This window comes from Notolepis coatsorum, assembly GCF_963971535.1.
Source record: "Notolepis coatsorum genome assembly, chromosome: 1".
NCBI classification, from domain to species: domain Eukaryota; kingdom Metazoa; phylum Chordata; class Actinopteri; order Aulopiformes; family Paralepididae; genus Notolepis; species Notolepis coatsorum.
In genome coordinates this window covers 192058215-192080695 of record NC_140165.1, presented here as the reverse complement: position 1 = coordinate 192080695, position 22481 = coordinate 192058215, and the positions used below count along the sequence as shown (strand labels likewise).

The 22481-nt window shown below is 45.4% G+C and overlaps 1 protein-coding gene across 6 annotated transcripts in view; it reads right to left on the bottom strand.

The window, feature by feature from the left end:
- The window catches only part of ltbp4 (latent transforming growth factor beta binding protein 4), a 219225-nt gene that overhangs the window by 52343 nt on the left and 144401 nt on the right, over positions 1 to 22481 (bottom strand). For all 6 annotated transcript variants that reach the window (XM_084334973.1, XM_084334977.1, XM_084334974.1 and 3 more), the window contains 4 exons: positions 9967 to 10086; positions 3705 to 3818; positions 2485 to 2604; positions 1759 to 1872 (listed from right to left, as the gene is read on the bottom strand). In XM_084334973.1, the coding sequence (XP_084191099.1) occupies positions 1759 to 1872; positions 2485 to 2604; positions 3705 to 3818; positions 9967 to 10086 (468 nt within the window). The remainder of the gene's footprint in view (positions 1 to 1758; positions 1873 to 2484; positions 2605 to 3704; positions 3819 to 9966; positions 10087 to 22481) is intronic.

Sequence of the window (22481 nt, the reverse complement as noted above, 5' to 3'; positions counted from 1 at the left end):
AATGCCCTCCCCAGCCATATCCGTGATGCAAACACCCTGACATCTTTTAAATCAGCCCTCAAAACTCACCTTTTCAATCTTGCTTTTGACCTCTAATTCTGTCGGTTTTATTTTATTTTGTCATGTATTATTTTTGTTCTGTTTTGTTCTGTTTTTTGTTTTGCCATAGTTTGTCTCTCCTGCCCATGTAAAGCGTCTTTGAGCACATGGAAAAGCGCTATATAAGATAGATGTATTATTATTATTATATATATATATATATATATATATATATATATATATATATATATATATATATATATATATATATATATATATATATATTAAAAGGTTCCAAACAGAATACAATACACTTACAGATAGTTTATACCTGAGATTTGTATTTGTTTACCACCTTATTTATTTATTGTAATTACATTTGCAATGTGTATTACACATTTGTAATTCATGGTCATAACTGTTCCACAAGTTGACCCCTTTTACTTATATACATCTGTTTTATTTATATTTATTTATATATATTTATATTTTTCTATTTTTCTCCCATCCCAATTTCGTATTGCCAATTCTACCCTCCCCTGTCTTGAACGTTGCTAGACTATGCCTCCCACTGGTCGGCTGTAGTGAGGATAGAAGCCTTGCATCACGTGTCCCCTCCGGTACACGAGGAGGCAGCCTGTCGCATCTTTTCACCAGACAGCGCGGACTCTCAGTGGCGAGGAATAACGCGTGGGAGGCTCACGCTGCCCCCGATACTTCCTGTCTCTGCTGTGCAGGCGTCACCCAACCGACCTGTAGGAGTCGCTGTCCACAACGTCCAATCCCCACCCATCGACTTCCACCCGCTACCTCTGTCAATTGAGATAGTATGACGACTGGACCAAGCCGCAGGAAATGCTGACACCGGGATTCGAGACCGGAGTCTCTTGCATTGGTGACGAGCGCAATCTCCTCTACGCCACCCAGCTGCCTTCATATACATCTGTTTTTTAATAATCTTTTTAATATTTGTCCTCGCTCTTGTTTATTTAATTCATTTATATATTTATTTATTTTTAAACATGCAAACCCCTCAAATCATACTGGCTCTATCTAGTTTCAAACAACCTCAGGAAGCATTTACATTTTTACTTTGAACATTATTTGTGCAGTTTTAAAGTCTACCAAATCACAGAATGTTAATTGTTGTAACGTTGATGAACACATAATGTTTATACATGAGGAGAGAGAGACACAGAGAGAGACAGAGAGAGAGGCAGAGAGAGACAGAGAGAGAGACAGAGAGAGAGGCAGAGAGAGACAGAGAGAGAGAGAAAGAGAAAGAGAGAGATAACCATAAGTACTTTTTCTCTATCGATATGTATCACATTATCTGCTCACATATCTGAAATCAGGAGTTTGTTTATTCTTATTCGTTTATTTGGGTTATGTAATCCAGTTGCTGTTCATCTCATTGAACTGCATGGTAATAATGTAAAGTGTGACATAAAACCAAAACTGCAATTTCCAAATAACATTCCCTCAAATATTTCACATCAAATTGTGTGAGAAACTTTAATTAATATGTGCTTGTTATTATGAATTCAGACAATAGAATTGTGTATCACAATATCTCAATATCATGAGGATTACAATATGATCCTATTTATCAGTTTGATCCTATTGATCCTGGGATGACAAATGATCATGTTGAATTCTCGCCCGGTCCTAATGATGCTCCTCATGTTTTTAAACCTTCCAATCTGATTAGTGTCTTACCTGTACAGGTGTTTCCCTCTAGCTGGTAACCAAGGCGACAGACACACTTAAAGCTGCCAGGAGTGTTGTCACAGCGACCATTGCTACAGGGGGTCTGACGACACTCATCGACATCTGATCAGAGAGAGACATATATGAGATATTATAACATTTTCTGAGGGTGTTTTCTAAATTCATGTGAAATGGTCTGAATCAAAAGTTAAAGGGGACATGTCTTGCTATTCCTTTCACAATTTGGGCAACTTTACACAATTCCTGTGAGTCTATGGAACACATCTGTAAAGTATTTTTCAAAAAAATTCATTGTTTTGTATTTCTAATCAAGTACTCTAAAGCAAAAAAATTTCACTTCAAGATTTCAAGCTGTTTTGGGCTGGGCTCCGCCCATAAGCGCTTTGAGTGACAGTCACCCACAGTCTGCACTAGCAGACAGAGAGAGATATAGAGAGATTGAGGGGGATACTAATTAATTTCGCCGCGGGGGCATAATCCTACGGGACAATGCATTGGTAACATGTTTCAAATGACAATATATACCCCTGTGAATATTATTGCACGGATCGGAATACGGGCGCGCGCATGGGAGCGTGTGCAATGATATTTTGACAGTGATATGCGAGTGGAGAAGCTCCAGCCCTGCGCGCACACATTTACACAGACACTCCTTTGTGTGTGTGTGTGTGTGTGTGTGTGTGTGTGTGTGTGTGTGTGTGTGTGTGTGTGTACCTGTACACTGTCCGTTGACACTGTGGTATCCTTTTCTACAGGCTCGACAACTGAATGAACCCTCTGTGTTGATACACTCCTGACCTGGACAGGACCCGCCCACCTCACACTCATTTACATCTACAGGGAAAGAGAGATTCGTGTGTGTGTAACAAAAGACTTGATATCAAAATATTTTACCTTTAATGACTTACTTCTACTTTAAAACCAAGCATGTTCAGTCTTTGTAATTATCATTCATGTGTTCATCTCATTATGTAACGCAGGGGTTCCCAAACTTTTTCAGCTCGAGACCCAAAAGAGAAATTTGGTGTTTCCCCGGGACCCAAACTTACAAAAATACATCATGAATTGCCATAACATACATTTATAAACGACTGATAAAGAACACAACAAACCATGAATTTCAAATGTACGGTATATGAAATGTATTTATTTAATGATAAAAGTACATCACAGCAATAATCAGAGTGTAATGTTAAGTTGCTCACCACCTCGTAACATATGTACATACAATTTTGTAACACTTTTAAATGAACAAACATGTTCTACTCTCCTTTCTATTTCTCACCCCTTTTTCAACTCTCCATTTTTTACCCCCTCCCTCTGTCCCTCAACCTTAAACCCCAACATTGAGCAAAATTCTGATTAATTTGTACTGACTTATTAAAAAATTCTACTGACCTGACATCATGCTAGAAGGGGTATACTATTTAATCTATGGCACAATGAAATCTAATGAGAGGTATGTGGCTGGTTTGACGTTTTCAACCAGCAGATCTATTCTGGGCTTGGTTTTTGAAAGTGCTATTCTGAGGTCATGCTGAGCATTTAGTCTGTTTCTGTATTTGTTTTTCAGGTATGCTAGAGTAGAAAACCCAGGTTCACATAAGTATGTGGTGCCAAACTGAATCAACACATCTACAGCTTTTTTTATTAAACTATTTATTTTATTTTTTATTTTTGTTATTGGCGACCCAAAAAAAACGTGTCCGCAACCGATTTTGGGAAACGTTGATGTAAAGTATGACATAAAACCAAACAATTTCCAAATTACATTCCCTCAAATATGTCACATCAAATTGTGCGAGGAACTTTTGTTAATATACTGTATGCGTGTTATTATCAATTTGAATTTAATTAGAAAAATATAATTTTGTATCACAATATCTAAAAATATTTTCAGGTTTTCAAACCTTCCAATCTGATTATTGTCTTACCTGTACAGGTGTTTCCCTCTAGCTGGTAACCAAGGTGACAGACACAGGTAAAGCTGCCAGGAGTGTTGTCACAGCGACCATTGCTACAGGGGTTCTGACGGCACTCATCGACATCTGGACAGAGAGAGACATATATGAGATATTATAAAATGGGTAGCTCAAATCAAGTAATATGATTGGTTTATAGCCATGGTATAATGAGTTAGCCTTGTTAAATGAGACGATCTGGTCTACGGAGGAGACTGGGGCTGACGCATGCATTGATTGATTGATTGATTGATTGATTGAAGGAGGGGTTGGGGGGGACGGGACACTGTACAACTGTACAAGCAAAACTGTACATTGGAATATATATGACATCCATACTAGGTAATTTACTGTACATTGGAGGCGGTTGGGGGGGGGGGGGGGGGGAAACACTGTACAAACAAGCAAAACTGTACATTGGAATATATATTTTTTTTAAATAATTTTTTAGCATTTTTACAGCTTTATTTGGCCATGCAGGACCGACAGAGGAGAGGGTGAACGGGAGGAGAAGTGGGGAGGACATGCGACAAATAACGACGGGAGCTGGGATCGAACCCGGTCGGCCTCGTAGGTGCGCAAGGCACTATGGTATGCGCCACGAGGGCGCCCCGTACATTGGAATATTGACAAAACCATACTAGGTAATTTACTGTACATGGGAGGGGGTTGGGTTAGGACATTTACAGGGGCCAGTTTCGAATTGCAGTCTCCCGTAGGTGTTCTTTGAGAGTGGTTTTGAAAGTGGGTAGTGATTCACATTCCTTTACAGCTTTAGGTAGGGCGTTCCACATTGATGTGGCATAATTGCAAAACGTGTTTAGTCCCTTGTTTGAGCCGAATCTGGGTTTAACATGATTTGTGGAGCTCCCTCTGGTGTTGTGATCGTGGTATTCACTGACCTTTGGGAAGTATTTTGACATGTACATGGGTACCTTGGTCGTGTAGTGTATCTTGTAGACCAGGCCCATTGCAAGTTGCTGTACTCTGTCGTCTACTCTAAGCCATCCTAGGTTGTCAAAGTGGGCAGGGGTGAGGTGGGTTCTAGGAGTAAGGTCAAGCAGTAGTCTGACCAGTTTGTTTTGAGATGTTTGTAATTTTGTTTTTAGCGCCTTTGAGATGCTTTGGTACCATGAGGTGCAAGCATAGTCGTAGTACCCTTGAATGAGTGCTCCTGCCAGAGTCTTCAGGGTATTCTTGTTTACCAGAGAGGAGATCCGGTACAAGAATCGAGTTCGTTGGTTGACTTTTTTTTATTACATTGGATGCCATTTTGTCACAGGAAAGATTAGCCTCTAGGATGGAACCCAGGTAGGTAATATCTTCTTTCCTTGTGACAATATTGTCACCCACTGTAACTGAGAAGCCGTCGGTCTTGCTGAGTTTGTTATTTGAACCGAAGAGAATGGACTCTGTTTTGCCCATGTGTAATGATAGTTTGTTGTCGGCGAGCCATATGCAGATTTTCGGGGAATCCCTCACATCACGGCACGCACATATGTGCCCAATATATGGACCAAGAGATGTTCAAAATGTCCGTTAGTGTTATCTGAATCAAAAGGATACAGTGGTGTAGTCTAGATGGAAACATAGGTCCACCTGCATGGTGTGGATTTTTTTTCGCCACCTGTTTTTTCTTAATCCTTGAAGTGTCTATTTTAATATTTTAACAGGTAACAGGTTGAAATAATGTCCCATGGGGTTTATTTTGAACCCTTTATTTTTAACCCTTTATTACACCTATCCTGAACAAAAACATGAAAAAGAAGAAAAAGAAAACAGCATAACTTTTGAAGTTAACAACATATATACAAATTAAAACATTTTCCTATACAATTTGAAATCCAGTGAAATATATTTTGTTAAGGTTCAAACAAAGTACTATTACAGTACATCTTCTCTGTTGGCACAACATTAAAACCTAAACTACTAATCATCATCATCATCATCATCATCATCATCAAAGAGATCGTCAAAGTCTATCTCTCCAATCTCCATCCTCATCACACTCGTACTCTCCATCCTCCTCATCCACTTTATGTTTTGCATAATCTGCCTCCTTATTAAGAGCTTCTTGCTCTTCTGACTCCGCTTTCTGGGCCAGTACCTCAACAAGAGAAGGAGGGAGGATGGGTCCAATCGTCCAGACAGGCTCTAACACCCCCTCATCCATCATCTTCTCCCAGCCCATATCCTGATCATAGGGTTTGGGCATCTGAAATATTGGCTGGTCTGCTCTTTTGTAGCAGGCAACTATGAAGTTAACTCGCTGTACATGTGGGATGAGACTGACCTTGGGAGGAGGCAGGTGTTCAAGGTCTACTTTGGATGTGGATATGCCCATCAACCTCCAAGAACTCATGCATTACCCCCTCTCACCTCATGCACTTGGCTCTCCCGATGGCTTTTTTTGCCAAGACAAACAATGATGATCCTCCTCTACCAGCATGACCAACCTCTATATACTGATGATCCTCCTCTACCATGTCAGCATGACCAACCTCTATATACTGATGATCCTCCTCTACCATGTCAGCATGACCAACCTCTATATACTGATGATCCTCCTCTACCATGTCAGCATGACCAACCTCTATATACTGATGATCCTCCTCTACCATGTCAGCATGACCAACCTCTATATACTGATGATCCTCCTCTACCATGTCAGCATGACCAACCTCACTATATACTGATGATCCTCCTCTACCAGCATGACCATTTGACGGCAACTGTAGTCAAAACAACCTTACCCACAGGCACTAGCTGATGGCAAATGTAATCAGTCAAAACCGGAATCTCTTACCGCCCTCCCTCCCTCCCCTCAACCCCTCCCTCGGGGTGCTTTAGAGACTCATAGACTCAAGGCTAGAATAAACATGTATCAACAAATGTGCATGTTTGTACTTAATTTAGGGTTGTGCCATTATTACTATGCAAAGGTGATAATTGTGAATGATTTACTGTAATGAGTTGTATGTGTTGTTTCTCAAGCATCCTTGACATCCAAGGACAACGATGTAAATAAGTCATTGCGCCTTTTTCGTTCCTATCCTTGACAAAAGCATGTATGTGAGTAATGATCTGTATATGTTTTGTTGTCTAAAATAAATACCATACCATACCAACCTCTATATACTGATGATCCTCCTCTACCATGTCAGCATGACCAACCTCTCTATATACTGATGATCCTCCTCTACCAGCATGACCAACCTCTATTTAAGCATTACATCACGCGCAGGAGTGGTTTGTGAACAATAAACCATGCCTAGGGGTGGTCGTTAGACCCCCCTAGGCATGGTTTATTGTTCACAAATCACGACTGCAAGTGGTGTAAAGCTTTTATACAACTGCCACATTCATCCAACCTTATTTCTATACAATAAACACACATTAATCGAAGATTTATTGAAAAAACCATCCACCAGAAAAAGTAGTTCCCACAACTACAAAAAAGACAATTTGCCTCCATGTGGAAGCAGATCGGAAGTGCATCCAACCAACTAACACATCCAACTGTGTATTATTGGAATGATTGAGAGAAGTTGCCTCATGTGGAAGCAGCTTGAAGTGCATCCAACCAACTAACACATCCAACTGTGTATTATTGGAATGATTGATTGAAAATTGTATTACCAGATGCAGAATGGGTACAATACAGTACGGCTCAATACACACAATTGTTAAGGGAATGCAGACCTACTTTCCATAGAACTTCATTCTTAGATGCTTCTATAGAAAGTAGGTAAAACAAATTAAAAAGTTTTCTTTGCCCTATAGGAAAAAAACGTTTTCTTCGCCCTATTCTTTTATTTATTTTTTTAAACCTACTGTTTAAAACTTAACCAGTTGGAAACCAAGCGTACAGTAATAAAATTTGCAATCAATCAATCAATCAATCAACTCAATAGGCCATGCTCACTTAGAACAGCGCAGCACCCAGCTCTCTCTCAGTCTGACTATCCCCCGCGTTGCTGGCAGAGTGTGTGTGTGTGTGTGTGTGCGTGTGTGTGCGTGTGTGTGTGTGTGCGTGTGCGTGTGTGTGTGTGTGGGGGGGGGGTGTGTGGCGGTGGGTGGAGACTAGAGCGAGCGCTGACAGTCGAAAGTAAAAAAAAAATGAAAAGAAAATGAAAATTAATCAATCAATCAATCCGCGATTTTTCTTTTGTTACAGAATGATTCAAGACCCATCAATTACATCATCCAACATTGTTTAAACGACTAAGACATTCGCTGTGACAGAATCGCTTGATATTTAGTCGTTTAGTCGCTATCAACATATCCATTTGTAAAGATTATTGTCCACCTTCTTGTGATCCGGCGGATTGATGTGATGTGATTCGGTTGTGGGCGGGTCCTGGGCCAGCAAGCGTGGACTGATCGCAATACATACGTGTAAATGGACTGTTTAGTGATCCTCCTCTACCATGTCAGCATGACCAACCTTTATACTGATGATCCTCATCTACCATGTCAGCATGACCAACCTCTATATACTGATGATCCTCCTCTACCAGCATGACCAACCTCTCATATACTGATGATCCTCCTCTACCATGTCAGCATGACCAACCTCTCTATATACTGATGATCCTCCTCTACCATGTCAGCATGACCAACCTTTATATACTGATGATCCTCCTCTACCATGTCAGCATGACCAACCTCTATATACTGATGATCCTCCTCTACCATGTCAGCATGACCAACCTTTATATACTGATGATCCTCCTCTACCATGTCAGCATGACCTACCTCTATATACTGATAATCCTCCTCTACCATGTCAGCATGACCAACCTCTCTATATACTGATGATCCTCATCTACCATGTCAGCATGACCTACCTCTATATACTGATAATCCTCCTCTACCATGTCAGCATGACCAACCTTTATATACTGATGATCCTCCTCTACCATGTCAGCATGACCAACCTCTCATATACTGATGATCCTCATCTACCATGTCAGCATGACCAACCTCTATATACTGATGATCCTCCTCTACCATGTCAGCATGACCAACCTCTATATACTGATGATCCTCCTCTACCATGTCAGCATGACCAACCTCTCATATACTGATGATCCTCCTCTACCATGTCAGCATGACCAACCTCTCATATACTGATGATCCTCCTCTACCATGTCAGCATGACCAACCTCTCTATATACTGATGATCCTCATCTACCATGTCAGCATGACCAACCTCTATATACTGATGATCCTCCTCTACCATGTCAGCATGACCAACCTATCCATATACTGATGATCCTCCTCTACCATGTCAGCATGACCAACCTCTATATACTGAAGCTCTTAATAAGGAAGCAGATTATGCAAAACATAAAGTGGATGAGGGGGATGGCGAGTACGAGTGTGATGAGGATGGAGATTGGAGATATAGACTTTGACGATCTCTTTGATGATGATGATGATGATTATGATGATGATGATGATGATGATTAGTAGTTTAGGTTTTAATGTTGTGCCAACAGAGAAGATGTACTGTAATAGTACTATGTTTGAACCTTAACAAAACATATTTCACTGGATTTCAAATTGTATAGGAAAATGTGTTAATTTGTCTATGTAGGACGAATTAGTCTTTTCACATTAGTCTTCCACTTTTGGCATTGTTTACACAAAATCTACAATAACTAGGGCATAACAGCATGATACAATCTTTATTAACATTGTATTTCCAATATTAAACTCAAATTGATCTCATCTGATGGACTACATTTGAGTAAAGTGGGAAAATAGTGATCTAAACATTTTCAGCTTTTTTTGCATTTTCTTGTCCTGAAATAGAATCAAGATGTGTTTGAATCTTACAAATAAGAATTTTACTGAATTCCTTGGGTCAATATTGTTTAGGGAAATGTTTTAATTTGTCTCTATATGTTGTTAACTTCAAAAGTTATGCCGTTTTCTTTTTCTTCCTTTTCAGTTTTTCGTTCAGGATAGGTGCAATAAAGGGTTAAAAATAAACCCCATGGGACATTATTTCAACCTGTTACCTGTTAAAATATTAAAATAGACACTTCAAGGATTAAGAAAAAACAGGTGGCGAAAAAAAATCCAGACCATGCAGGTGGACCTATGTTTCCATCTAGACTAGTGGTTTTATCGAGATTATTTGATCATTGACACTTCCACTAAATGTATTAATCTAGCTACTAACTGGGGAATATGTGTGTGCGTGTGTGTGTGTGTGTGTGTGTACCTGTACACTGTCCGGTGACACTGTGGTATCCTTTTCTACAGGCTCGACAACTGAATGAACCCTCTGTGTTGATACACTCCTGACCTGGACAGGCCCCGCCCACCTCACACTCATTTACATCTACAGGGAGAGAGATTACAGTGTGTGTGTATGTGTGTACACATATAACAATGGACTTGATATCAAGTTTCAAGTTTGTTTATTATTTGTCACAACAAAATACAGAATACTTTATGATGAAATGCTTGTTTCTGTATGAGCGAGTGTGCTCCATACAGTAAAAAGAAAGTAAGTAAAAAAAGTAATTAAGAAGTCATTAAGAAGTAAGTAAAGTCAATATACATATATACAATATACAATACAGAGTAAAATGAGTAACAGTGAGGTACAATGCAGAGGTACAAAACTTAGGGTAGGGTGCAAATGAGGTATGAATGTAGTGCAAATCTCTTTAATAATAGATAAATATAAAGTGTGTTAAAGTGAATAAAGTGACTAAAGTAACTAAAGTGAGTGGTAAGGTGAGTGTTTGTGCAGTGTGTGTAGATGATGGGTTGTTAGAGGTCAAATAGATGCAGGGTCCTATCAAAGGACCCTGCATCTATTTAACCTCTAACAACTTAATTTCCCTTTCAATCTAACTATGTTCAGTCTTTGAAATGATAATTCAAGTTCAAGTTTCAAGTTTCTTTAATAGTTGTCATACAGAAGTACAGAATACTTTTGTACAAAATGCTTCTTACTGTTGCGCTCCAGAGACTGTGCATGACAAGATAAGTATGAAATAAAGACATAGTAAAAATTAGAAGTAAAAAAAGAGGTCACAGTGTTCAGTTTAGACATATGTACAATGTTCGTAGACGTAGTTACCATACAATATACAATACTGTGCAGTGTACTAATATACAATACTATATAGTGCAAGGCATAAATGGACGAGGTGCAGTTTAGGTACAATTCACAGTAGGTGTACGAGTTGTAGTGCAAATCCTTTATCAATAAATATAAAGTGTAAGTGTGTTTGTGTGATCTAAAGTGTGGAGAGTGGGTGCTGCAGTGTGTTGTTTGTTTGAGTGAGTGTGTGCGTGTGGGTGTGTGTGCTGTGTGCATTTGATGGTTGTTGCATAGTGATTATTGTTCGTTTAGCGATTATTGTTCGTTTAGCAGCCTGATGGCCTGGGGATAGAAGCTCCTTCTGAGTCTTTCTGTGCTCGCCATAAGACTCCGGTATCGCTTGCCTGACGGCAGCAGTTCAAAGAGGCAGTTGTTCGGGTGGCTCGAGTCCTTAATAATTCTCTTAGCCTTCCCCTTGCACCGCTTGTTGTAAATGTTCTGGAGGGTGGGAAGCCCCCCTCTAATTGTGCGTTCGGCTGAACGTGTCACTCTTTGTAGTCTGCTACGGTCTTGTGCAGTGCTATTCCCAAACCAGGAGGTGATGTTGCCGGTCAGGATGCTCTCTATTGTACATGAGTAGAAGTTCCTAAGGATCTTCTGACTGACTTGGAACTTCCTTAGGCGCCTGAGGAAGTAGAGGCGTTGTCGTGCCTTCTTCACAACACTGTCAATGTGTGTGGTCCATGTCAAGTCCTCGGATATGTGGGCTCCGAGGTACTTGAAACTGTTCACTCTCTCAACTGGTGCCCCGTCGATGCTGAGGGGGCTGTAGTCCTTGACCCCCGACCTCCTGAAGTCCACAATCATCTCTTTTGTTTTGCTGACGTTCAGGGAGAGGCAGTTCTCCTGACACCACTGTGACAGGTTCTCTACCTCTTCCAGGTAGGCCCTTTCGTCGTTGGCAGAGATCAGGCCCACCACTACTGTGTCATCAGCAAATTTGATGATGGTGTTGTTGTTCCGCTGTGCTACGCAGTCATGTGTGTACAGGGAGTAGAGGAGGGGGCTCAGAACACAGCCCTGGGGGGCCCCTATGTTGAGCGTGATGGATGAGGAGGTGCAGTTGCCGGCTCTTACCACCTGGGGTCTGCCCGTCAGGAAGTCCAGGACCCACTGGCACAGGTCATAGTTCAAGCCCAGGTCCCTGAGCTTGGCTATGAGTTTGGAGGGGACTATGGTATTGAATGCTGAGCTGTAGTCGATGAACAGCATTCTCACATAGTTCCCCTTCCTCTTGTCCAGATGTGATGCTGCTGTGTGCAGCACATGGGCTATGGCGTCCTCCGTGGACCTGTTGGGGCGATATGCAAATTGCAGGGGGTCCAGGTTGATGGGGAGGGAGGAACAGATGTAGCCCTTCACTAGCTTCTCAAAGCACTTCATGGCTATGGAGGTGAGGGCTACAGGGCGGTAGTCGTTGAGGCAAGCGGGCGTAGATTTTTTGGGTACAGGGATGATGGTGGACTTCTTCAGACAGGTGGGGATGACGGCCTGTTCCAAGGACAGGTTGAAGATGTCAGTGAATACCGGGGCCAGTTGGTCGGCACAGACTTTTAGGACGCGGCCGGGGATGCCGTCCGGTCCTGCTGCCTTCCTGATATCCACTTTTTTAAAGATCCGTCTCACCTCATGCTCTGTTACCCTGAACACTGAGTCTCCATCAGCAGACCCCCCCCCCCCCCCATTATGTGTTCTCTAATATTGCTGTTGTTGTCCAGAAGGATCTCAGATAAGTTAGCTCCAAACCATTGCATAGCTAGGCTACAGGTGAAGCTATTTAACAAATCATGTTAAACCCAGATTCGGCTCAAACAAGGGACTAAACACGTTTCGCAATTATGCCACATCAATGTGGAACGCTCTACCCAAAGCTGTAAAGGAATGTGAATCCCTACCCACATTCAAAACCGCTCTTAAAGAGCACCTACGGGAGGCTGCAATTCGAAACTGGCCACCGTAAATGCCCAAACCCCCACCACCTCCTAATAGACAGTCTCCTCCCCACCGCATGTATATATTCTCTCCCCGCCGTATGTATATTTCTCTCCCACCCACCCCCTCCAAATGTACAGTCTCCACCCCACCGTATGTATATTTCTCTCCCACCCACCCACCCCCTCCTAATGTACAGTCCCCTCCCCATCATATGTATATACTCTGTCAGGATCTATGGGTAACAGTATACTGTATATTTGAATACCGTTTATGTCACAAATGTATCAGTACTAAATACCTGTATGTCCCTATGCCATAAATGTCATGTATGTTGTGTATGTCATAAATGTCTATATGAATTGAAAATGGGGGACCCTGATGTAAACAAGACAAACGTCTTTCTCTGGTCTGCATCCCCTTAACAATTGTATGTATTGAGCCGTACTGTATTGTACCCATTCTGCAATCTGTTAAATAAAGTTTTCATTCATTCATTCAAGCTCTAAACCATTTCATAGCTAGGCTACATATAAAGCTCTAAACCATTTCATAGCTAGGCTACATATAGAGCTCTAAACCATTTCACAGCTAGGCTACATATAGAGCTCTAAACCATTTCATAGGTAGGCTACATATAGAGCTCTAAACCATTTCACAGCTAGGCTACAGGTTTGATAGTCTGGCTCATGTCCATAGGCTAGTTGTGAGAGGCTTTCAGAAGCCTGGCCTCACTAGGAGGAACTAGGAATTAGCAGTATTTCCTCTTGTGTGTGTGTCTTACCAGTACAGGTATTGCCCTGTAACTTGTATCCGGCTCCACACACACACCTGTAGCTGCCTGGAGTGTTTTCACACAGAGCGCTACGACCACATGCATCAGCTTAGGGCTGGGCGATAAAACGATAACGATAACTATCGCGATAAATTATTTCCTCGAAATAAACATGAAACGTGGTCGCAAAGTTTCGATATATCGATTTTCCAAGCTTGGATATGAGCACACGTACTAACAACCAATCAGTGAAGGAGATGGCCGACAGCGGAAGGAGACGTAGAGCTCAAGTAGCAAACGAGGCTGGCTAGGATAATTAGCTTGCACGGCGCTATTTTATAGTTTACCTGCCGAGTTGGTGTGTGTTTTGAATTCTGAGGGTAACTGTTATAGTAGTGTGGGGTATATGGTGGACGTCGTTGCAATGTATTGGGGCGGAACAGAGTATTTTATGGTCATATTTAGTACATTGTCATGCAATACACCGCTTGGAAACGAGGCTGGCTAGGATAATTAGCTTGCACGGCGCTATTTTACAGTTTACCTGCCGAGTTGGTGTGTGTTTTGAATTCTGAGGGTAACTGTTATAGTAGTGTGGGGTATACGGTGGACGTCGTTGCAATGTATTGGGGCGGAACAGAGTATTTTATGGTCATATTTAGTACATTGTCATGGAATACACCGCTTGGAAACGAGGCTGGCTAGGATAATTAGCTTGCACGGCGCTATTTTACAGTTTACCTGCCGAGTTGGTGTGTGTTTTGAATTCTGAGGGTAACTGTTATAGTAGTGTGGGGTATACGGTGGACGTCGTTGCAATGTATTGGGGCGGAACAGAGTATTTTATGGTCATATTTAGTACATTGTCATGGAATACACCGCTTGGAAACGAGGCTGGCTAGGATAATTAGCTTGCACGGCGCTATTTTACAGTTTACCTGCCGAGTTGGTGTGTGTTTTGAATTCTTAGGGTAACTGTTATAGTAGTGTGGGGTATACGGTGGACGTCGTTGCAATGTATTGGGGCGGAACAGAGTATTTTAGGGTCATATTTAGTACATTGTCATGAGATACTCCGCTTGCTCTGGCTAACTGCTAACGTGCGCGGACTGATGACGACATCAACTCGACTCTCGAGACATTCGCAGCAGCAAAACAAGTCTATTAATAGCCCGTCCATCGGCGCCGGGCATAAGAAGTTAATTAAACTTGACAGACATTATATCGGCGATAATTATCGATATCGAGTTATATGAAAATAATTTTATAATTTTATCGCGATAACATTTTTGGCCATATCGCCCAGCCCTACATCAGCTGTCTCCCTGCACTCATCTATGTCTGAGAGAGAGACAGAGAGAAAGAGAGAGTGAGATTGTGTGTGTCACTGTGTGTGTGTGTGTGTGTGTGTCTCTCGCCGGGATCACCACCTTATTGTGGTGAGGCACTTTGCATGTCTCCATGACCCCTAGAGCTATGTCGGCGGGAGTCTCGCACTCCTGGCAGGGTCACCCAAGCCGAACAGGTCGAAGGGTAGAGGCCAGACTAAGAGTGATCCCAAAACACCTCAACGGTGGAGCAGGCGGAAGATGGTGGATGTGAGAACCACCACAACGGCTGCAAAGTCGGAGGAAGGGACCCCCATTGCCACATGGGTAAACCCGGGGCGGGTATAGTGGCTAGGGGAGTAAACCCTGAGGAAAAATCTGCCATGGGGACAGGCACAGGCGGAGTCCAACAGACCGGACCACCGGCAGCCCCCTGCAACTCCTGCCAGACGAAGGTCGTCATGGGTTCTCTCATGCCACTGGAGGTTAATCTGCAAGGAGTGAAGATGGTGGGAGTGAGGACTGCACAGCCACACCCTCACCTTAATCCTCACCTATGTGCAAGCTTCCCCCCCCCCCCCCCCCCCCCCCCTTCAAAAAGTCCTGTGGCGTTGTGGAATGGCGGTAGGTACAGGCCAAGGATGTGGCTGGGAGTGTCTAGCCAAACCATGCACACAGGCGACAATGGAGTGATGGTCGTTGAGACTGTGGGATGGAGCAGCGCATCGCTTCGGCAGCTTCCATTGTGACTGAGCAGCCCCACACTGCTCACCCCTGAGATGGGGAAGGACCTAGAAAAGGTGGTCCAAACATTGTCTGCTCTTCTATCTCCGGGCGGTATACCGCAACCGTCGGAGCATCCCCTTTTGCGGTCGAAAAACTAAAATATTAAGAAATAAGCATTTATGTATTGCTTCGTGGAATGTTCGCACACTGCTGGACCTGGCTGAAACACCTGACAGGCCACTGATTGATTGATTGATTGAAAACTTTATTAACAGATTGCAGAATGGGTACAGTACAGTACAATATATACAATTGTTAAGGGGATGCAGACCAGAGAAAGACTTTCGTCTTGTTTACATCAGGGTCCCCCATTTTCAATTCATCGTAACATATGTGACATACATGACATACCGATAGACAGTACTGCTACATCTATACATTTATGACATACCAGATTTGCAATTACAGTACTGTTTGTGATACAAAAAGAGTCCAGAAAGAAAAGAGTATATACATTAGACGTAGAAACTGTACATTGGATTGGGTAGGTGGGGGGGGGACTGTACATTGGAGGTGGATGGGTGGGTGGGGGGGGGGGGGGGGGGTTGGGTAGGAGTGGGGGGGGGGGGGGGGGGTAGGAGGGGTGGGTGGGGGACACTGTACACCTGTACAAACAAACACTGTACATTGGATTATTGACAAGACCATACTTGGTAATTTACTGTACATTGGAGGGGGTTGTGTTCGGACATTTACAGGGGCCAGTTTCGAGTTGCAGTCTCCCTTAGGTGTTTTTTGAGAGTGTTTTTGAAAGTGGGTAGTGATTCACATTCCTTTACAGCTTTGGGTAGGGCGTTCCACATTGATGTGGCATAATTGCGAAACGTGTTTAGTCCCTTGTTTGAGCCGAATCTGGGTTTAACATGATTTGTGGAGCTCCCTCTGGTGTTGTGATCGTGGTATTCACTGACCTTTGGGAAGTATTTTGTCATGTACATGGGTACCTTGGTCGTGTAGTGTATCTTGTAGACCAGGCCCATTGCAAGTTGCTGTACTCTGTCGTCTACTCTAAGCCATCCTAGGTTGTCAAAGTGGGCAGGGGTGAGGTGGGTTCTAGGAGTAAGGTCAAGCAGTAGTCTGACCAGTTTGTTTTGAGATGTTTGTAATTTTGTTTTTAGCGCCTTTGAGGTGCTTTGGTACCATGAGGTGCAAGCATAGTCGTAGTACCCTTGAATGAGTGCTCCTGCTAGAGTCTTCAGGGTATTCTTGTTTACCAGTGAGGAGATCCGGTACAAGAATCGAGTTCGTTGGTTGACTTTTTTTATTACATTGGATGCCATTTTGTCACAGGAAAGATTTGCCTCTAGGATGGAACCCAGGTAGGTAATATCTTCTTTCCTTGTGACAATATTGTCACCCACTGTAACTGAGAAGCCGTCGGTCTTGCTGAGTTTGTTATTTGAACCGAAGAGAATGGACTCTGTTTTGCCCATGTGTAATGATAGTTTGTTATCAGCGAGCCATATGCAGATTTTGCCTAGTTCTGAGCTGAGGGTTTTTTCAACCTGTAACTTGTTCTTGTCAGAGACCAGCAGGGCTGAGTCGTCCGCAAACAGGAACAAGTTGCAGTCACAAGCTGACGACATGTCATTTGCATAAATTAGGAACAGTAGTGGACCTAGTATGCTTCCTTGTGGAACACCACAGCTTACTGTGAGGGGGGGGGATAGGGTACCGTTTACCTCCACCATCTGCTCTCTCCCCTCCACACCGCAGGACAGCACTCGTGGCCCTGGAACTCGCAAGGTATAACATCGACATTGCAGCTCTCAGCGAGACTAGACTACATGGAGAGGACTCCCTGACAGAGGTTGGTGCAGGAAACACCTTCTTCTGGAAGGGGGTCCCTGAAGGCACTCGCCGCATCCATGGTGTTACAAAGGGTCAGATTAAACCGAATATATATATTTATTGCTTGAGATCCCATGTATACTATTTGTATATCGTTTGATATCCCTTGTATATTCTTTGTACATATACACGGAATATCCCTTTACCTGGTACAGGACAGACCATAATATTCGTTCTCCTATTGGAAGCGATCCCCTAGGCGCCACGGCCATACCCCCAATGTCTAGTTCAAAGTCACCGCTAAGACATGCCTGAACATGCCCGGTTTTGCGCAGTAATACGAGACAGAAATAAGGCTGGTACTAGATTATTCACCGTACGTATAAATACGGCGCAGGTGGATACAGCAGCACTTAGCCTAAAGTCAAGTTACCCTCAAACGAGTTAACCCAAAACGTTAAAGCCTTCATCACGAGTCAACGACCAAGTGAAGTGAGCAACCTTGCGTCTAAATAGAGCAATTATAACCGCGTGCGAATAGGATAGTAAAAGTGTCAGAGCTTAGTGAAGTAACGTCAAGTTCGACCTAGTTAAATGTGAAGTACCGTGCACCGGAGAATCTACACCGGTGAATGCAGAGCCTTTTCCGGCTGGATTATTGCTTTGGTACTGTGGCTGCTGGAGCAGAGAACCGTCTACCCCGCTGCTGTGTGGGATTTACCCGTGAGGAGCATCACTCGAGCCCGTCTCTAGGAGAGGCTGGCTGGCTTTCACCTATGCTGTCGCGCATACTTGGATTATAGCTGCTGCTTTCGTCTGCCGATCAAGGGAGTAATGTACCGCCTCCCGTAGCTGGAGCTTATTGATTCCCCGTTGATCCAGACTTTTGCATTCGAACATTCCTCCCCCCTGCTGGCTTACAACCGGAGGGAACCCCCTTAGTATCTCCAGCTGACCTACTAGTGTACCATATATAATTCTTATGCTACGGGTGGTATTAATTATCCCCTGCGTAATATGCTCATGGACTTACGCTCTTGACCTATTCATGCACATTCTTCGCCTTACAAGCGCAACTCTCAATCTTAATAAATAATGTAAGATAATCTTGGTGCTCTTCTAATAAATATTATTCTAAACAGTATTTCTTGTGAAGCCGTGTTATTGTGGGGGTGTTCATCACATATACCTGTGTACTGTATGGCCAGTAGTAATGTACATAACGCAGTAGTGGTTTAATGATACCATACTTATTCAATACAGTCAGGGAATTGTACCCCTCAGTTACAATTGGTCCTTCGAGCCGGAGGGTAATTAGCGTAATATTAATATAATATTAATATTGACATGGCCAGCGGTGAACACTCCACAAACGGCTCTCCTAAGCTAGAACGCCCGACGCGCAGACGGCAGCCACCTTCTTACCTAGAGGACTACGCTGCCAGTCTACTACCTAGCTTTATACAGACGTTAAAGGCGGATAAAATAAGTAAAGCGGATAGCCAAAGTATGTCAAACCCTACCGACCAGGCGACCCTGCCAGTAGAGACCCTAGTGGGTTCTAACGTAACTGACCAAGCTCACGGGGGGGACCAGGAGGGACATGACATGACTTTACCCCCCGACAACGCCAACGGGACAGTCCCCGGAGAGCTCCAGGATAAAGAAAGCGCTCCAGGGACGGAACCCGACCCACTACCAGAAGAGATGCACACCCAGGAGATGGACCTCCTCGGAGCGGGACAGGAGAACGGATCTCCAACGAGCACTGCCAGAAGCCGATCACCTCCGCCGGTGTCTTCCCCCAGCGAAGCGGACAAGATGCTGGCGCAGGCATTCATCACCACCCTGGCAGCCTCCACCGAACGCGATCGACTTCAAGCGCAACAGACGAGCGAGCGCGAACAAGCTGCAGACCAACGAGAGCGCCTTCACGCGCAACTCCAAGCGCAAGCCCTCAGTGAACGCGAACATTCTGCAACCGAGCGAGAGCGCTTCCAGGCGCAACAAAGGAGTGAAGACGACCGCATAAGACTGGAGACCAGACGCCTTCAGACGGAAGAGAACATTGAAAGAAGCCGCGCCGAGGCGCAGCACGCCGCCGTCAATGCGCAGCGCGACGCCACCAATGCCCACCGCGAAGCACAGCGCGCCGCCGCCCATGCCCAGCGCGAAGCAGAGCGCGACCGGCAGCAGGCGAAGATGGTAGAACAATTGATCGCCATGGCGACACCCCCTCTCTCCGCACGGAGCTCCCGGAGATCATCACGACAAGGGTCTAGGGCACATTCCCCTACCCGACCAAGCGACCCAGGACCCCGCCAACAGGAGGATCCTGTCCACGTCTCCGAACCCCCTCCCCGGCCGGTCCATACGAGACCCAGCAACCGGGAAGAACCGGCCTACGTCGCCGAGAGACTGACTAGAAGACTCCAGGACTTAGCAGAGGAAGAGGAAGAGGAAGAGGAGGAATGTCAAGCCGACCAGCAGCAACGTACTCTGGACCAGGAGGCCCAGTACAGCCCCGACCAGCAGCAACGTACTCTGGACCAGGAGGCCCAGTACAGCCCAGACGTCAGCCCCGAGGCACTGCGCTACAAACCCCCGACTCAACTCACGGGTGAGTTTGACGCACCGTCAGCACCGAGGAACAGCACCTGGGTACCCGGCCCTTGGTACCCACCAAGTACCAGCCCACGACGACACGTACGGGGAGACTCGCCCAGGAGGCCTCTCCCCCAACGCTCACCGATGTGCCAGCCATCCATGGCATCGTACCTTGGCACACCGACATTCCCGGATTTTACACGCGAGGACAGAGCACAGTACACGGAGCTACGGATGTGCTTAGAGACTATGATGTCCGACGTCCCCGATGAGACGTACAAATATGCTATCCTCCTCAAGCACCTGAAGGTGCCCAGAGCGCATAATATAGTGCTGGCATATTCCAACTCAAGTACCCCATACACCGCGGCTCTAGTAGCCCTCGACCAACGTTATGGACGCATATGGGACTACGTGATACAAGAGATAAGAGACATCGACCGCCTCCCCCCAGCCAGAGACAACAGAGCATTGGATGACCTCTCTATCAAGGTACAGTCCCTGGTAGGGATGCTGGGGTCCCAAAAGGAAAAGGGGATATACGAACTGTACGCTAACTCTAATGTAGAAAGGATATTAGAGAAGCTCCCTCCCGCCCGACAAGAGCGTTTTCGGCGGCAGAGAGACCACCGTGACCCCAACGGCCCAGAGGCATCCCTCCTAGACTTATCTGATTTCCTCGCCAGGGAGGTCAGCAGCCTACGACTGGACACGTTCGTATGGAGTGGACCAAGCCCAAGACCAGGACCTCGGGGATCAAATGATAACCGCCGGTCGGTGACCGTTATGCACCAAGCCGAATCAGTACCGCAGCACAAGAACCACAACACCCCCTCGACGAAAGAGGAGTGGAAGATTGAATGCCAGTACTGTGAAGGGGAACATCGGCTGTATCAATGCGACACTTTCGGGAAGCTGACCACGGACGAGGTGAGTCAGTGGATCAAAGACCACCGCCGCTGCTTCCGCTGCGCGCGCAGCCATATGGCAGCTGAGTGCCGCTTGAAGAAGAAGTGCAGCAGGTGCGGCGGTGCCCACTTGGAGGTCCTGCATGACATCAACAGGCGTCCGCCAGGACAACAAAGTGGGCCCGTCGCGGTAATGTACCAGGCCGAGGCGGTGGCACCAGTACCGAAGATCCACCAGACCGCCCCCCTGGTGTACTGACTGCTACAGCAGACACTGGGAGTCACGGTGCTACTCGGACGACCGCGAGTCGGCACCACTCCAGAAGATCCAAGGCAACCGACCAACAGGAGTGCTCCACATTGACCAGCATAGCGGGACCCCCCGAGTGCTCATCAAAGTGGTCAGAGTGCTCCTGAGCTACGAGGACAAGGTCCTGGACACTGAAAAGACTCTCCTCCTCGCTTCCGCCGCAGCCCAGTTGGGCCTGCGGGGTGCCAAAGGTACCATGACAATACGCACCATCAGAAGAGACCAGAAGACCATAAAGGGTGAAAAGGTCTCCTTCAAGATAGCAGCGGTGGACCAGCCCGAGAAGCAGTATAGTATTACCAACGTCTTCACCAGCCACGACATAGGCCTATCACAGTACACCTACCCCATCCCACAGCTAATGGCGAAGTATGTGCACCTACGTCAACTACCTATACCGCTTATCGACGGCGCCACACCGACCCTGCTCATCGGCTCCGACCACGCGGACCTCATTCTCCCAATTGAGGCGGCCCACATCGGACCCAAAGGATGCCCAGTCGCGGTTCAGACCCGACTGGGGTGGACGCTCCAGGGCCCCCTCTACGGACTTGACAGTCAACCCACGTCTACACGCTGCCTACACACAAAGGCGAGCGACACCGGCCACTCCCTCGTACAGCCCGTTGAGAGGCTATTGACATTAAGCGAGAGGCCTGTGAGAGAACCGTGGGCACAAGAGGGAGTTTGGAACTCCACCCCCCTCAGCTGCGCTCCAGACGTAGCTGACCTCGAACCCAGCACCCCAAGCGACTCCTTGATGGGGCGGCCGGAACCGGCCCCTCCTCAGACGGGGTACAGAGCAAACAAGAGAAACAGACGGAGGAGGTGGAGGCGCAGCCAAGCACAGATCAAAGCAGTCTCAGGCCCGCTTCCTCCTAACCCCCCTACCATCCCTTCCAGCCCGTCAGAAGCGGGTCAAGGACGGGGACAACTTAAAAGTGGACACAGTCGTCGTGATCATAGACCAGTCACTACCCCGAGCTGCGTGGCCGGCCGGCCGCGTAAGCAAAGTGATCACTGGTGCCGACGGAAAGGTCAGAGCGGCAGAAGTGCTCGTCCAGGGGCGGACATACACCCGACCCGTGGCGAGGCTGATAGAGTTGCCAAGGCTCCCCGACTCGCTTAATGACGACCATGACCCACTGACTTTGTGAATTGCCCTACTCCTCACAACGGACATT